At 44.8% G+C, this 18,454-nt stretch overlaps 1 protein-coding gene across 2 annotated transcripts in view; it reads right to left on the bottom strand.

Annotated features, from left to right (window-relative positions):
• Positions 1 to 18,454, bottom strand: part of pias2 (protein inhibitor of activated STAT, 2) — a 21,322-nt gene extending 2,868 nt beyond the window's left edge. The window contains exons 1-13 of one of the 2 annotated variants that reach the window (XM_085293249.1): positions 18,210 to 18,454; positions 14,021 to 14,186; positions 11,140 to 11,227; positions 11,002 to 11,052; positions 9,875 to 9,965; positions 9,655 to 9,789; positions 7,780 to 7,885; positions 7,240 to 7,313; positions 5,694 to 5,854; positions 3,305 to 3,438; positions 2,206 to 2,389; positions 1,953 to 2,089; positions 1,836 to 1,873 (exon numbers count right to left, since the gene is read on the bottom strand). In XM_085293249.1, the coding sequence (XP_085149375.1) occupies positions 1,836 to 1,873; positions 1,953 to 2,089; positions 2,206 to 2,389; positions 3,305 to 3,438; positions 5,694 to 5,854; positions 7,240 to 7,313; positions 7,780 to 7,885; positions 9,655 to 9,789; positions 9,875 to 9,965; positions 11,002 to 11,052; positions 11,140 to 11,227; positions 14,021 to 14,132 (1,311 nt within the window). In that variant the 5' untranslated portion in view covers positions 14,133 to 14,186; positions 18,210 to 18,454. Of the gene's footprint in view, positions 1 to 1,835; positions 1,874 to 1,952; positions 2,090 to 2,205; positions 2,390 to 3,304; positions 3,439 to 5,693; positions 5,855 to 7,239; positions 7,314 to 7,779; positions 7,886 to 9,654; positions 9,790 to 9,874; positions 9,966 to 11,001; positions 11,053 to 11,139; positions 11,228 to 14,020; positions 14,187 to 18,125; positions 18,146 to 18,209 lie in introns of those variants that run through there. The other variant, XM_085293250.1, reaches the window with a different exon arrangement.

The following is an 18,454-nucleotide window of genomic DNA, read 5'->3' as shown; positions in this document are numbered from 1 at the left end:
CAAACAAAAACACAAACTAATTGACATGCCATATAAAAAAGATTCGGACTTCCACACCTCCGTGGGATGGAGCTACTACAGCGCTGCTCCCTAACAGCTCCATATCCTGTCCCATTCACTCTTTTCATCTACAAAATAAAAGTCCTTTCCTCCTTCCTTAGTGTGCAGCCTCCTGTACGACTCACCACAACTCTGGTTGTGCATTTGCCACCCGTCTTCGCTCTGCATCTACTCTTCCAGCACACTTTGTCTTCAGTGGTCTCACAGAGGATTCAAGGTGGCGCACACAAGAGAAGCCCTACAGTACAGAGATCCCAAAGACTGCAAGGTAACATCAGCAGGCAACAAGGTGAGGAGGTAAGGAACAAAGTGGAAGGCCGAGAAGGCAGTTGAGGTGACAGAGTCACGCCTAAGGCAGAAGACACCGGTGGGGGTCTTAGCAACAGGGGGAGCAGGCTCGGGGTGCTTCCCAAAGGCCCAGGCCTGCAGGGCACAGGGAAAGGAGAGACACCAGCTACTCCAGGAAGAGGTCCGAGCAGGTATGGAGGAGGAGCGAGTAAGCAGGGCCGGAGGTCTCAGGCAGCAGGGAGCGTGGACAAGGTGGGAGAGCACCTTGCAGCTCAAGGTCACCTGGGCAAACATCATGCAGGCAGACTTCCAGCGCATCAGATTCCTCGTGCAGGCAGCCTGCCAAGCCCAGTAAAGCTCCATGTGTGGGGGACGAGTGAGACACCTGCCTGTCCCCTGTGCTTTGGAAGAGGAACCATAGATCCTCGGCAGCTGCCCAAAGGCCCTGGCCGATGGTCGTGTTCTTGGCGACACGACCAGGTGCTCAGAGTAGTTGCTGAAAAGATTGCCTCAGCAATCAGTACCAGCAAGCACCATCATGCTCTGATGAAGCCAATCTCTTTTATTAAGGCTGGACAGAAAGCCCAGGTGCGCCCACATTCAACAACCGGCCCCCAGACACAGCCTCTGATTGGCAGCTGCAGGCTGACCTGGGTAAACAGCACACTGTAAAAACATCCCTGCACCCACACATGATCATCATTTCTGAGGGCTCAAAACATCTGCTCATGCTGAACGCACAGTGCCCTGGGAAGAGCGGATCGAGGAGGTCAACGAGAGGAAGCACGCCAAGTACCAGGAACTAGTGCAGGATAAGGGGCTGAAAGACTTTCTATGAGCCCATAGAGGTGGGATGGAGGGGCTTTGCAGGACGATCGCTCTGCAAAGTCCTAGGCCGGCTGGGTGTGGCTGGAGCAGCGAAGAAGAGCGCCGTCCAGGTTGTGAGCGAGGCAGCAGGGAAAGCCACAAGCTGGCTGTGGATTAAGAGGGCTGATCCGTGGGTAGCTACTGGTGCGCAAGTCGGGGCCTGATCACCCCCAGCTGGGTCGCCTGGGCAAAGGTCTATGATGCTGCGAGACCCGAAACACCTGATGGCCCCAGGATACATCACTGAAGATGCGTACCAGGAGATGTTTCCTGCATAGTGCCTCTGCCAACCTCTTCATTCGCACACTATGTGGCTACTGTGTTTGCATTTGAGACATGCTACTCTGCTTTCCACAGAAACATTTGCACAGACTAAGAGTTGTTGTTGCCGTGACGTGAAGTTAATCTATCGTCTAAATCTTTGCCACGTTTGGTCAGACCTGCTTACACAAAAGAGCCGAGCTTTGAATCTTGGAATTTTGTACCATTTGGCACCACATGTCAAATCCACTCTAACTGAAACAAACAGAAAGCTTGCATGTCAGGAACATTATGAGACTGCGTCACTGTGCTGTCAGTTCAGACAGCATTAAAAAAAGGAGGGAACATAAAACACATACCTGTGGATCAGTTTGAATTAAGGAAAACAGATCCAGACCTGAAAGACAGAAGAATCAGATTTTGAACAGTATCCATGTGCACATAGCTGACAGTCAGTGAGTGTTTCTCTGACTCACTCTGCATGTCTGTGGGGATGGAGGCCAAGGCAGAAGGATGGAAGGGGACTGCATAGTCGGCCAGTGTGGAGTTCAGATACGACGGGTCCAGGGCCTGGACGTTTGGCACTCGCACAGTGGGCTGGTAGCTCAACACTCTGAGAACATCAAAGACAAACACACACAGCTGATGAGCACACATGTAATCATCAACATGCTGGGGTACAGCGCGGTCACACCAGATGGTTCACGGGAAAACTGAAACATGGCTCACCCCTTTGCATGCATCTCCTCATTCTTGGAAATGTAGACGCAGCGTTTCTTGGGTGGAGGGTCTTTGTCCTCTTCATCATCAGAAGAAGAGCTTTCTATAGTCAGATCGATCACATCCGCCCTCTTGGTGCAGCTGGGCTCAGTAGAATGAGGGGCCACCGACGGTTGACGCAAAGGAGCCGAGGCTGAAAGGTAAAGGTCACCTGACATGAGTCTGCTCCTCCCGTCCCAAGAAAAGACCGACAGCAATCATTTTCACATCTTTCAACGAGCTGAATTGAATCTGGTTACTACAGGTGAGGTTTCAGCCAACAGACGGTTTATGGCTAAAATCAGCATGTATGGAGCCACTCTGTAAGCTCTTTAGTCCATTAGTGGACTTAAAGGTTGGGACACTGGGAGAAGATGATGGTCTGTTATTACTGATCCTCACAGGAGGTTTGTTGGACACGCAGTCGGTTCCTCTCCGTCTCTTTCAGCTCAGTTATTGGGTCTGATAACAACACTGTCAAAGCACCAAAAACCTACAGTTTCATTTACAACACAATGACACAAAGATGGATTCATGAATAAATCCATTTCTCCCAGTTCTGTCCCAGTGAGATTAAAAGGATTTCTCAGTGCTGTGCAGACAACAATGAGTCTTTAACAGCTTTGCAAACATCCTTCACCCTTCTTTTGGAAACTTACAGGACTTCTGTTGACACAGGAACAAAACTATTTTAGAAACAGGGTCACGTGATCACCCCCTGATGCTAATAGTCTGTGGTCGTCCCAGGCCTTATCCTCCTTTCTCCATGACTCACATTCAAAGTTTCAGTCCTGCTCTGTATTATTGTCGACTCTTTATCTTACGATATAAAGCGCTTTAAGAAGACCTTTGTTTTGATTTGGTGATATATAAATACAGTTGAATCAAATATTTTATTTATTTATTTAACAAAGCTCCTAAATCAAAGCAGCCACTGACATTTGTTTTAACACACTAGCCTCTGCAGCCCTGCCCACCATACAGGCCAGTGCTGTGTGCCCACAGGACTCACATATACATGAATCCACACCATCTAGAAGCTGCCAGGTGTGCAGGGGACGATACTTACTGTCCACCTTTGGAACGGACTGAGTGGGGATCTTTACAGCGTCTTTCTTTGGTCTCATTGGACACCACGTCCCATCCTCCTGGAACTTGATTTCATCCACGTCCGAGCAGTCGTTCAGGATCTCCAAGAACAATCTTTAGTACAAGATAGGGAGGGAGGGAGGGAGAGAGAGAGGGAGAGAGAGAGAGAGGGAGGGAGGGAGAGAGAGACACAGAGACAGAGAGACACACAGAGAGAGAGAGAGGTAAAACACTGATGTGAAGTACGGTCACACGAACGCGTCACGCAGGCTGTCAGCACTGTGTCAGTGTTAGAGATGTCCAAACAGCTCAGTCTGATGTCATCAGTACTGATCACATATGCATCTGTGCACAGGGAAGATTACATGCATATTCATTATATGTGGAGTGCAGTGCTGTGCAGAAGGCTAAAGACCTGCCTCAGTTTTGATCATTTGCTTGGAAAATAATAAATGTCTGCAGTGAATCATTCAAACATGCACTGAACAATCTAAATCTTGTATAAAAAGCAAAACCAGTTTATAGTTCAACTCTAGTATGAACACGTTTGTTCTCAGGCAGCGCTCCTGTAATTCCTTCAGCAGTCTTCAGGAATAACTCTCTGAAGTCTTAATGACTGCTCAATGATCCTGGTCAGGAAATCCCAGGAAGTTGATTCTGTTCATCTGGATGTTTTCAGTGGGAGGAACGTTTCTTCATCCTCCAGCTGACTCCTTCAGTCTCAGCTGACTGCAGCCTTATAAACAGGACAGTTGTGTATTGACTGAAACCAGCAGCACAGATTAAAACTGGGCTGTGAGGTCAGTTTCACAAACCTGGGTGTAAATGACAACATGACCCCATCAGTCTTTTATAGCTGAGGGGAAAATGAGGAGGATGTCTTGTATTTGCAGGCTTTGGGCTTCAGATAGACTCTTCCTTCTTTCAGCTGCTCCTGCTGCCACAGGTCTGCCTCCATCTCAGCCTAACATCCTCTTCTGTCACACCAGCCCTCTCCGTGTCCTCCTTCAGCACATACATGAGCCTCGTCTGTGGTCTTCCTCTTGTTCTTCTGCCCACAAACCTCACTGTGCTCATACATGTCCTGCTCCACCCTCACACGTCCTCATGTAGGACCACACTTCCTCTCAGTATGTTGTCTCTGGCTCCACAGAGACAGTAAGCTCCTGTTTAAGACGTTTTCAGTGCACTTCCTTCACTTGCACATTCCCATCTCTGTCCTTCAATCTCTCGTCCCAGCCAATCGGTCTTTTCTCCAGCCTCAGATGAAGCCTTTTCTTCTGCCGCTCCTCTCGTGGCTGCACACCTAGCCTCCTGTCTACATCCCCTCCCAGACCATCTGCTGAACTCTTCCTTTGGATACGTTCTCATTCCACCACCAAGTCTCCTTGTCCTCTTTCCTCTATCCAGACACTATCCCAAACACCTTCTTGGCAGTTGTGCTGTAGTGCTTCAGTCCAACCCAGACCCCAACTCTTTGCAACAGTCAGCCTTCAGCTTCCACCACGTAATCCTTTCCTCCACCTTCATCCATCCTATACTGCCTAGGTAGACTGTTGCTGCCACCACCTTACAGTCTCCTACCTCTTCAGATGGTACCTTTAAATGAGATGTACCTGTGTGAACCTGGCTCTGCTCACATATTACCTCCATCTTCAACAAAGCTATTTCCATCCTTTTCCACGATCCATCCTCTTGCATTTCTCTTCTTAACATCAAACCTAGTTAACCTCTCATCACCTCTGTTCCTTTCATTTACATTAACATCTTCTCCCGTCACTAACCTCTCTCACCTGGGGACACCAACATGTCATCCAGAGTTTCATTCAGCCTGTGGGGCAGATGGACTGACCACCTTCAGCATCACCTAACGGACTTGCAGCGTCACATTCATGGTCCCACCTTCAATTCAGTGTTATTTATACAGCATTGCAACAACAGTCGCCTCGAGGTGCTTTATATTGTAAGGTAGATACGCAGGTAAACAACACTGAGCTGAGCACAGCCTCACTATAAATTGGGCCAAGCCTACCCAGGCCCGATCCAAGTCACCAACAGGTGGACCTCAGCCATCAGTCCACCTGAGTATCTGACACATACGGGCACCAAACGGTGCATAAAGCACACATGGATGATTGTTCAGTGTTTCACCAGCTGGACCACATCCTCATTTAGGTTTGACAGCATTTCTATTAGATAATGGCGGATGGGAGGAGCATGAATGAGGCTGCAGTTTGGGGAAGGCCTCACAGACCAGTGCAGATCCCCATGTACTGACATGAGGTGGATCAAATGAAAAAGGGAGCTGTGGTCCTGCTTAAATGATCTCCAGTATGTCATGTTTCTGTGATGACGGCCTGCTCAGTTACCCATCAATGATGAGGCTCTCATACGCAGCCTTCTTGTCACATACAGGACAGATCCAGGTGGGTTTCTTCTCATTCATCTGCAGGTAGAGGGCAGCATCGAAACACTGCAAATGGGAGCACGTCACAGCCCTGCATGGCACCATCAGTCGCATCTTACCCAGCTGCAGGACGAAACAAAGCTGAGGTCAGGCCGATGGGTAAACACAGCGGGTCAGCACTCGGCTCATACGTGAAACTCAGGAAATATGAGTGTGTGTAACGCGTTACAGGTTCATGTGTCAACATCTGTGACGTATGTAAGAGTCAAATCATCAGCAGCTTTCTGCATATGTGCACACGGTCATAATGCTGAAGCTGCAGGGAGACTCAACCACACAGCCTCAACTGGAGCTGGAGGGAGTTCCCTCTCAACCGAGCAGAGTTTAATAATCACAGCTCGGCAGGTTTTCTTTAACACTATGACCTTCACCTGACCTCGGCCCAACCAGCTCCTACTTAGGCTACGTTCACACTGCAGGCGAAAGCGCATCAAATCCGATTTTTTTGACCCTATGCACCCCATATCCAATCATGGTATGACATTTGTGCTCATGATAGCGTTAAGCATACAGTCTAATGAAGGTTAAAAGTGTCGTTCAGCGTTATGTCTGAACTGATATATTGATGAAATGACCTGCATGCTACAATACCCAGGTCAGTTTTGTGTGTTACAATTAGTCAACACATTGTCAACCTAGTGTATAAGAATGTGATACAGTACATTGTGATTGAGTTGATTACACCACTCAATCCTGTGCCTAACACGCTTACATACACATAGACATGAAGTATAATTTCTAGGGTAAAGGTGAAAGACATCTAGCTTTGTCTCTGCTTGGCAACTAGTGATCCGGGCCTACAGGAAGCATCTGGAGCAGCCAGACAACCATATAGGGGGAAATGCTGTTAAACACGGAAACTAGTTGAACTGTCGTTAATTATAACCTGTACATGTGATGTTTTGTCTAACGCGAGAAGGGGCGTGAACCCTGACATGATAAAACCATGCTGAAAGTACGTTTTGACGGGAGATCTGGGGTGACAATATCGAGCTGTGCATCTTTCCACACACGTGTTTAATACAATCATTGTTTTGACGCACTTGGACCAGAGGTCGTTTGTCTCTCACCTCAATCACGAATCGGGACAAGAGCCATGTATGACATTTATCATTTGTTTACATATGAGTCCAGATTTCTCTTCATGTTTTGGTTCATGTCATTTTCCTGCACACTACTTACATGTTGACTGTTTTGTTATGAATGTGTTAGTTTAGTTTGTGCTGCTGTCCAAATATTTTCAGGTCCAAAGCCACAAAACGTCCCATAGAACAGAGTCTGGCTGCAGTTCTATATCAGTGCAGTTCTACAGTGAGGAGGGTTTAAGGTGGAGCTTGTTAGTAACACTACATGTAGACACCTCGTTCTGACTCGTGGACTCAGCACACACAGTGTTCAAACTTCAGGGAGCTTCAAACGTGTCACATGTTGCATGGCTGCTTATTTACCGGGCACATAAGAGACACTCGAAGGCTTGTTGTAGCAATCTCACTGTCTGGATCTGCTGTCAGCTTCTCTTTGACTGGAACACAGAGAGGAGGGCAAAATGCAAAGACACAGGTTGAAACACACACGACAGGGCTTCACCACATCTCTACACTATGAGCCTGGTCTTATACTCAGCTTTGACTCCTGCCTGGAACATGTCAGTCTCAGGCAGGAAATAACTAAGAACATAACTGTCATGTCTCTGCTGTTTGTCAGCATGACCTGATGTCATGTGATCTACCTGATGTCATGTGATCTACCTGATGTCATGTGATCTACCTGAGTATACGCGGGAAACATAAGTGTGAGGAGGATGAATAAAGTCGTAGTAAGACTGTAAAGCTGAGGCATCAGTGTTGTAGTCGCTCATGCAGCTCACGTTTGGGTGAAGACCATTTGATTACAATCAGACCTGTACTGTGTGTGTGGGGGGGGGGCTTGTTACTGCTGTAACAGTTACTGCTGCTCTGTAACTGTTACAGTAACAAGCTCATTATTACTCAGTGCTCTGGAGTGGTCTGGGTTCCTGATGCCCTTCATCCTCAGTCTTTGCAGGAGCAGGGGAGACGTCAGCTGCCTCACCAAGTACACAGACATGGAGTAGGTCTGAAACAAAGACGGCGTGGCTCATACTCAGCAGGAGTCAAACACACGCTCAGGATTAAAATGACATCAATAACAGGAAGGAACAACAGATGTTCAATGACACAACCGGCTTCAGCTATAGAGATTGAAAATGTGACGTCACTCAGGGGTAAAACCACAAAGGATTCTGGGAACTCGTGGCAAGCGGTACTAGCGCACGCAGGCTTTCAATTAAAATCAGTTACACAGCGATAAAAAGAAACACAAAAATGTCAAGAAGCTGTTGTATTATTAACTGCAATAGCCGGTCGCATGACAGCCACGGGAAGCCGACGGGTAAAGAGATCGGTTGTTATCGGATTACGTCGTTGAAGAGAAATTGTTCGAGCCATGTTTCCGAAGTAACAAAGAGGCGACGGATGGCCTGGATCGCAGCCATTCAAAGACCAAATATAACGTCCCAGAACCCTCCAGCTCACAGGTTAGTCTGCTCTAAGCATTTACACAAAGGTCAGTCTGCTGTTGTAGTTAATGCGTCATTTTTCTTAACATAATTGGTGATATAGGTTACAAGCAAGTCTGGCGCTGAACAGAAATTGTCGCGCTATGCTCCTTTATTTATTGTGCATAAATAGTGAATTGTCCTGACACAATATTGCGTTTCGCTTCTGTTATTATGGTACATTGACAAAAACATATACTTTTATTCACAGGATAAAACAGGTTTTTTCTATCACTAATTGCCCAGTACGATTACAGCATACAGTATTATTGTCACTGCTACATTTCTGTGATGCTACCAGAAATTATTTCCACTACTAATTAATTACCGTTGAGCTCCAAGGTCCTATTAATAAACGGTTAACGAATGTGTATTTATGACGACGATTTGTGAGACTGGTAAACTTATGATACGTACGATGGTCTTTCGTTCTACACGGTGCATTTCAAGGTCCTGCACCCATCCGGCGGTAAACTGTACCTGGGCTTGTTGCAGTGACCTGAACTTACTAAACTTCACGAGTGTGTGCACTCACTCCAAGAACCGTATGATTATAAATATGAGCGTGGTGAAAGTTGGGCAGCACGCTGACGTCTTTTGTCCACTCTGTGTGCTCGTGAGGGTCTGACCCTTTCACTCCTTTGATTTTTTCCTCGTATCTTTTCTTTGACTTTTCATCAAGTCTGTCTTTGTACGGACCGGCATTGCTCTCCTTCGTTTTGTACATACTTTTTTGGGGGGCAAAGAAAAAGCAAGAATTTATTGGAACCGAAGAATGAACATTTTGCGGTGCTGCAAATGCTTGCATTTGATGCAGGTACTTGGATTGTTTTGCCACGAGTTCCCGGCATGCAATGCGCAAAAATCACGTGGTCTGTCAATCTCTATTGATGCTTCTCATTGTCACACTAATAATAACAACAGAGACACTTCATACACAGTGTGGATCACTGATGTTTGGCATCAGGTAAAGTCTCGTGTCTCGACAACATCCCATACACACATCTGTCTGTTTCATATCTACGGTGAGTTTCTCTTTAACAGGTTGTTGCTGCTGTGAGTCCCTGCAGCCGGAGCCCGGTTGCTGTTTCTTCCAATTCTGCTGTTTTGCTTCAGAGATGAGACTAGAACGATGTGACTGTAAATGTGTTCCTTTAAAGAGAAGTGTGTGTGTGGCAGTATCCAGATTACAACCCTGTGAATTCAGAGAGCATCACCACCTCCACACATCACAGCGCATAAACATAAGCATGCTTAAAACATTTCCAACTTGAGCTTCTTCTCTTACCTTTCCAATTTCAGGTGCCCATGTCACTGAAATCTGATTGGGTACTGCAGATGAGAGTCTAACAAGGGAGGTAATGTTGAGTGGCCTTCCTGGTCTCTTCTGTTCCACGCCATTTTTTGGTGGCGGTGCGTAGCCCTGCAGGCAGAAATCCAACGTTAGCATATTCACAATATAAAGTTTGCCTGGCTTCTTGTTTGACTGCAGTACAACGAGCACTTACTGGCAAAGGAAACAGTTTTCCATTGACCTTTATGCAAAGACTGTTGGGGTAATTGTCCTCCTGAGGGCAGCTCGTCTCTGATAAACAAAACCTGAAAACACACAGAAACATTTCAGAGCCCAGTACGAAACTTTAGATATAGTCAGATATACTCAGATATACTCTGATATACTCAGATATACTCTGATATACTCTGATATACTCTGATATACTCTATTTAGGTAACTGAGACTTCATCATTACTCTTAACTGAGAAGTGGGTCGAGCCTAACTGCTGTAGGAGAAATAAGACAGAGCTGTATTTATATTTAAAAATCTGGACAATAATGTTTTTTCTGAAACGCAAACAACGAGATCTGTTACAAGCAGTTATTTATGAATGTTTACTGTCATAATATGACAGAAATAATCTGGTTTGATTGTCACAGGAAGTCAGGGACCAGTCCCAGTGTGTTCAGATCAGTGGGCTGGTATTTCTCCTGTTTTCATTTATCAGCCACTACAGAGTGTAAAACATCCACACTAACATCTCACAGAGGACAATATGACGGGGGTCAGGTTCTAATGTAAAGCCCTCTTCACACCGACCGCGTCAATTCACCCGCCGTGTATATCTGAACCAAGCTGGAGCTTTCTGACGTTTCCGAATCAAGAGATCTGACCAATCAGATTACAGCATTTGGTAACAGGTGCCCTCGTAGCTCAAATCTCGCACTGGTATGAATATTCAATGATATGGAAATACAGTTTGTAGCTCAGACACAGCTAGACGCTGCTCTGGGTCCATCTGAATGACCTCTCTGAGTTCAAACTGCCATCCTGAAACATGTATGTACGCTGTGATATTCTCCATGTTGCTGCCTGCTCGTGAGAACTGGAGGAACTCGGAATCTCTGCTTCCTCCTTTTCTCTTTCAGGATCATCAGGACCAGATCATCATCGCTTCAGCTTCTTCTTTTGTTTTTAAACCGTTCGTTTTTTGAGGACGAATTTTCCTCAAAATTCAGTGTGTATAAGTCACACATCGGTTTAGATTGATCAAATCTGCAATGTCGTGTTGTCTTTAGGCACTGTGTTCGGTGTATAAATGTCACTTTAAGTGTTTACAGAAAACTGAACATCCTCACCTCAGCTGAATCTGAACCATATAGTCTCTCCTCCCACCTGGTAGAAAGTCTCTGAAAAAGTTTAAATCAGTTAAAGTCGATTTTAAAAACTTTTTTCAGTTACTGCAGATGAACTGACCAATCAAGAAACAGGCTTACCGGGAGATGCACACTTCTCTAACTTGTTGTGGCGTCAACGCAAAGATAAAATATTTTTCCTGGTGGTACCTCTGAGCCGTACTCGCTCCTGTCAACAGAAACCAGGGCTGTCAAGTCAGGTTACAACACACACACACACTTTCTCTGTCATTTATATTTTGGACAAACGATCCTGACTTCAATGATTTCTCCACTGAGATCGGCACCATCTCTCTGTTAGCTGTTGTTATACTGACTGTTGCCCCACAGCAGTGACTTTTATCATCATGTGCCTGAGTACACTGAGTCCATCCTCACCCACCCACGACCTGTTTCAGTCTGCATCCTTAAAGGACGCCCTCCCTGGTGCTCTCAAACCACTCATGTGCTACTGCTGTTCCTGCACTTCAGTTCAGTTCCTGTTCCATGATGGTAACAGCAGTAACACCTCCAACAACATCATGCTGCGCAAAAGGCTCCACAGCAGCGTGTGCTCAGCCCACTACTCCTCACCCAGCTGATCCACCAACCAAATCACTGGGTTTCCAGACGACATGGCACCATCAGCATTGCTGTTGATGGCTCCACACTCCTCCTGCGTTTGGGAAGGAGGTACCACGGCATCCAGAATCTGTCTGAAAGACTGCTGAACAGCTTCATTTATCAGGCTGGGGAGGTGTTTGGAGTTTCATTGTTTTGTAGTGTTGGTCATGTGACAGCCTTGTGTGTCACAGGGTTTAGCTAACCCAGTATTTAAGTTCCAGTTTGTCTTGTGTTTGTTTTTGTAGCTAATATTTGGAGTTTATCGAGTTGACCTCTTTTCTTGGTCTGCCTGTCCAAGTTTTGGATTTGTTCATCATTTTTCATATTTCAGGGTAAATAAAAACACATTTTTGGATTTAAACACCTGTGTCCTCGATGCTGTTGATGTGTAATTAACTGAAATTACAAATAGATTTTTGGGACTAGGACAATCAAATTAATTACATTTTCTGTCCTCTAGATGGCAACATTGTGTACTGATTGTCAAGCAGACGGGACAAGTTATGAGCCAAGTATACTCACTCCAACAGTCATGTTGGGACTAGGGGTGGGCGATAGAAACGATATAAATTTGGCCAACGATAGAGATTTTGATTACACCACTCAATCACGTTAGCGCATGTTGATGATGTCATCAAGCTGCGCCTGTTTTGGTCAAAAGCATCGCAGCGGCTACAACCATCATCATCTGCAAATTATGCCGACAGTCACAGCAAAGAGATGAAGCACTTTTGAAATATGGGGAAAGCCAAAAACTGCGCTTCCTCTACTTCCGTAACATTGATTCATTAATGTTGAATTCTCTCGCAGCTGTTCTATTCTCATGTTGTTGCAGTATATTAATAACTAACCTCGTATTGTGGATGAATAATCTCAGTTGTTCTCCTGACTGACGTTTGGCCCGTGTACAGCATCCTGCTATGTGATTGCATTTGTCCCTGACCACCAGAATCCCTCACGTTAACCTTTATCGAGTGGAAAAAAAGTTGGCGTTCAACCTCCAGCTTCACTGTGCTAATGTTATGCTAACATAGCTGTGTCGCTAGCAGTCACGTAGCACAACATTATATAGCAGCTAGCCCAACTTCAGTAACCCTGCAAGCATCACTGCTGTTTAGTTTCTGTCTTCATTTATGTTGGAAGTGGTAGCAGAGCTGTACGTTTTAATTAGTTTCAAAAATCTCTCAGTCAGAACATGGTATGAAATGTTTAGGTGGTAACTAGCGAGCTAACTTCCTGTTAACTTCTAACTCCGTTAAATTTAATAAATTCTGTTTTCATGGATGCCTGGATGTTAAACCTAACTGTTACACCTGATAAAGCAGCAACGCTGATGATTTTATTAAAGATGAAAGAATTTAGACCGTTTTTAACTCTCAGTGTTCGTTTGATTTGGGAGCTGAAGCGGACGGAGTTTTGGACCCAGATTACTCCGCGAGGCTCCTCCCTACGGCAGCCGTAATGCTCTGACAATCCATCAAACATTTTTAACAGATTTCTGCAGCCAAAATCGGTTCGAGGTCAGTAAGCACAACCAGAATTCATACATAAGGAACACTCTCTCGATTTTTGAGAAAATTAAAGGATTTTAAGTCCTTATAGTGTGAAAAATACGTTATACAGAAGAAAAGAATATATCGCGATATATATCGTTACCGCACGTGCTTCAAATTATATCGCGATATGGATTTTAGGCCATATCGCCCAGCCCTAGTTGGGACCATTTAAAGTAGTACTGCGGGTATAAAATACTCACTGCAGTATTCTCCTGAGCCACAGGTGTCACCACTCAGACTACACCACCATGTCAGTGCTGACAGAGGCGAGGAAAAGTCAAAACTGGAAGTCAAGACTTTGCCGAGTGTTTTTGTTCTTTCCAAACTGTTCCAGCGTCTCCTTCTGTGTATCTGCACGTCTCTGAGCTCCTGTTCTGGAGCATCATTAACATGGGGGTAAAAGACTCTTCCACCCAGATGGGCAACGCACCTGGTTGTAAAAAATCAAGACCAGTCGACACACCACAAGTTTGTGTCTTGTGACACATGATGTGACGTCAAACTAAGCAGCGCGGTGAGCGTGAGGGCGCCATAAATCATCCCTGCTACCCTCGATGTAACCTAACTGACCATGAGCAGCACTAACACTGGAGAAGCTCGAGAAAGCTTCTAATTCACAGGAAATGACGCAGTTCATCCACCTGCTGTGAAGAGGTCATGGAACAGGAAGTCTGACACCCCTGCAATGGTTTATCTGTGCTCTACACTGGGCTCAGTTTACACGAGTAAAGGCCGACATTTCTTATCGTATTAACCCAATAAAACATTTGACTTTCAGTGTTAAAAACAAAGTGAAAGCAGACCTAGACTTGAAGGTTTGATCAGAACATCCAGCACATCGTAGAAGGGAAGAGGCTTCATCTGCACATCAGGGTGGACAGGGGGGATGGGAGGGGCTGGCTGCTGGAGATTCATGGTGGATGTGGGGACACACGGCTGCTTCACCCGTCTGTGTTACAGAACTTACTCCTGTTTAACATAGAGAAATGAATGCGTATTTACTATGGTTAGCCTTCAATCAACAGAGAACAAGCAGCAGTGATGGTTGGACCTCCACGGTTGGAGACAGACTGATAACACAGCTCCTTCATACGTAAGCAGAGACAGCCTGATACTGAGCCCAGTAACACGCCTCGACGGTACATGACTGAATACTAGCATAAAATAAAAACAAATTCAAAGAGTTTTCTACAGTCATACTGATGCACTGAGTGAAAAAAGCACAACTGTGTGATGTAGATCTGAGCGTACAGTAACATTTTTAGAATAATGTTGCATAAAAAGCAAAAGAGGCCCTTTTGTTAGTACTTTACAATATTATAACTGCAGGTGTTTTATCAACGTATCAACATGTTGTTGCCTCAGGGTTTGACTGGAATAATAATGTCATAATGTGAATTCATTCATAGCAGCTGACGTACAGCCGGCTGCTGTGAGAGGACTCCACAGTTTCTCTGGTTCAAACATTTTCCCAACAAGTTCAACACCAGCTTGTTTTTACTGAATAAAGTGTTTGTTTGTGTCACTAAACTAGTCACATGTCATCATGTGTGAAACACACACGACAACATGTGGGTTACTGACACACAGCAAGCTTCAGCTTACATGGTTATCAAGCAGAGACAAAACAGGACATTTCTGCCACGATCCCACAGCAGAGGGACGGGAGCTGAGGAGGATATAACAAATCTGATATATACCACTCATAACATTACTTTCAGGTTACTCTGTAAAATAAGCTGAAACACACTGTCTCATAATCACCATTTAACAATATAACCTGAGGCTACAGCCCCACACACCAGCACAGATGCTATCCTGATGAGGACACTCGTGATCTTTCTCTGAGTGTTTATGTATGAAACTAGGGGTGGGCGATAGAGACGATATACGATAGAAACGATATAAATTTGGCCAACGATAGAGATTTTGACTATACCGCTCTATCGCGATAGCGCATGTTGATGATGTCATCAAGCTGCGCCTGTTTTGGTCGAAAGCATCGCAGCGGCTACAACCATTATCATCTGCAAATGATGGCGGGCGACAGTCATAGCAAAGAGATGAAGCACTGTTGAAATATGGAGAAAGCCAAAAACTGCGCTTCCTCCACTTCGGTAACATTGATTCATTAATGTTCTCAGTGTTCGTTTGACTTTGGGACCTGAAGCGGACGGAGTTTTGGACCCAGATTACTCCGCGAAGCTCCTCACTACGGCAGCCGTAATGCTCTGACGATTCATCAAGCAGTGCGGCTTACAAAGTTGTACTAAAACATTTTTAACAGATTTCTGCAGCCAAAATCGGTTCGAGGTCAGTAAGCACAACCAGAATTCATACATAAGGCACACTCTCGACTTCTGAGAAAATTAAAGGATTTTAAGTCCTTATAGTGTGGAAAATACGTTATACAGAAGAAAAGAATATATCACGATATATATCGTTACCGCACGTGCTTCAAATTATATCGTGATATGGATTTCAGGTCATATCGCCCATTTCATAATGAAACCAGCACAAAGACACTTCAAAGTGATTCTACTGTAGAAACATCAACAGGTAGAAACCTGCAGCCTGACTGCTCATCAGTTTGCTGCCTGTTCAAGTTCAGCAGCAGCTCACTTTGTAACGGTGCTGGTCTGGGGTCAGCATTTACTCAGCTTTAACGTCACTCTGGGATCTTGGCTAGTTTAGCGTTAGCGTTAGCATGTTGTCTGTGCAGGTGCTTGTAAAGAGCTGAAGTTGTGTTAATAGTGTGATTCTGTCCTGGAGCAGTCTCACTTTACCATCACGCTCTCATCCTTTTGTGCAATAAAAATAAAAGTCATGTCCACGCTGCGGACTGCGCTGCTGTGTTCCTCCTCCACAAACTGAAATCAGCTGATCGTAACGAGGGTGCAAGAACTGATAACTGGGATCTATAGGCAGACCGACTAACGATTCCAAGGAATCCTCGTTTCCCAACCCTAGAGGCAGGTGACATCCACACAGTAATTGTCTTTTTTCTGTTCGTTAAACATGCTAATCATCCTTCATCTAGTCTCAGGCTTAAAACACATTCTTACAAAAACTACTGCAATCCATCAGTGTCTCCCCTCAACTCTATGGTATCAACTTTAAAACATCCTACATCATCTCATCCTCAACTTATCACATTCCCAAGATTCCCAGAAAACGTACTCTGACCTTTAGGTCGAGGTCACCGAGGTTGGAACTCATTAGAAGATGTTGAGTAGATACACTTATGGTACTAAATGAAAATCCTGCGTCGCTTCATTCTGTAGGTGTTCCTTTTTTCTTTAAAGTAAGGTCACGTGATATTTTGTGTGGCAACACTAATCCTAACTCTATCGATACAGGCACGCCACAGGTCAATAGGATGCTGAATTCACTCCCTGCTCTCACACATGATCTCCAGACCTGCATGCACCTCTTCCCTCTGAGCCCCCCCTCCAAACATACAAACTCTGACCCACCACCATCAGCCTTTCATTGACTGCCCCACTCCCACTGCACACGAACTTACCCACAATCACTACGATTGTGTTGGACACTGCTGTTTAAATAATTGTGTAGTGTTGTATTGTGTTGTACATAAAACTTTTTATTTTATTTTGTTTTTATTTCCTTCTCTTTGTATTTTTAGTGTACACTGGGGGAGCATTGCAATTCCAAATTCCTGTGTACGACTGTACATATGATCTTTGACAATAAAGCTGACTTTGACTACTAAACGAGAGGGCCCATTTCACCTGAGGCAACCTTTCTGGACACAGCTGCTTAGGCTGACTGGTTAAAAGGTCTAATTTATAAATGCAGGCAGATTTCCAAAGAATGAGTCTTTATCAACAAGGACAACTGAAAAGGATTCGACTGAGCAGCTGCTCTGGTTATAAGAAGAAGGCTTCACAGCAATAATAAGCAGTAATATCTTCATATGAATTTGTCTCTACGTGACAACAACATGTTATAGTGATTTATCACAGCTGCTGTATCATCAGGAATAAACTGCATGTAATTTGAAACTGTCGGATGGCAACATTTATGACAGATACAGTGTTGGTGTGTTTGACAAAACTCAGAACTATCTGACTGAATTAAACAGATTTGATGAAGTTTAACTTAATTTGCAGTTGAAAAAGATCAAATGTCAAAGTTTATTATTACAACGTGGATTTGTTATATGTTTGAACTGAAAACTAGAGCGTAAGAAAAGTACTTCAATCGTGTATTTCATTGTGTTTTTAATGAATCCATTTGAACTTTCAAAAGCGAGTTTAAATGTTTGTCTGAATGAAAGTGACAGACCTGATTTCATCAGCTGAACAAACAACTGATTCTAGTTTCTCAGAACTGAAGACGAACACACAACAGCACGGCCAAGTGCCCAGCTTAGTTTGTCCTTTATCTGGGGTCTTGTTTCAGTGTCACGTCCACGGTGAGTGAACCCACGACAGTGTGATGATACAGACGCGGTGAACGAGCGCTGGATCAGGAATATTTAACACGACATGAAAGCAAAGTTTCTGTAATCTCGTTACTAATAAAATGAAAACCCGGATGTTTTAACATGTTTGTGTACATCGTGTTTAACTCACAGCCTCGCGATAACTTTTGGCTAATCGGGTGTATGTAGTTTTTTCGATTAGCAGTTTGGTTTAAGATTCCCACGGAAACTATTATGTTTCTTACACCATACCTCACACTCATGTCTGCCACATACAACACGTAGTACATCAAGACAGTGTGCGAGCTTCAGGCGCATTAACTTATAATAACAGCGGGTTGTTGGGAGCTAGCAGAGACTGGCTAGCCTGTGTTAGCATCAGGGCTACATAGTGAAACGTCCACGATTCCCGTGACTACGCTCATCCCTGCCTGTGGGCGCCCACCTCGCCCATCACTCACACAAACACACATCAGCTGCTTTCTTTCTTCGTTACAAGCTTCAGCGTCAACACGAGTTACAGGTTGTGTTTTGTTTTCGCCTACCCGAAGCACCACAGTCCTCGCCATCTTGTTGTTCCGGTCAGTGTGATCACTTCCAGGTGACACTACGGTGTATGGCGTTATTTTTGTGCCAGGCAGCTCCGAAAACGTCAGAGCACTTGTGCAAATATGTGATGGTATTTGAAGTTTACACAGAAACATTCTCGCATGGAAAATATCTTTAAAGTTTATTTTGTGACGCAGACAGAGTAATATTTCAAACTCTGTCTTCCTCCGCCACTGCCTCG

Source organism: Mchenga conophoros, linkage group LG12 (assembly GCF_057382185.1).
Source record: "Mchenga conophoros isolate Kocher_MC1m ecotype Shallow Benthic linkage group LG12, M_conophoros_male_GT1.1, whole genome shotgun sequence".
Classification (NCBI taxonomy): domain Eukaryota; kingdom Metazoa; phylum Chordata; class Actinopteri; order Cichliformes; family Cichlidae; genus Mchenga; species Mchenga conophoros.
Note: the sequence above shows the minus strand (reverse complement) of the source record. Positions and strands in the feature narration are given on the sequence as shown.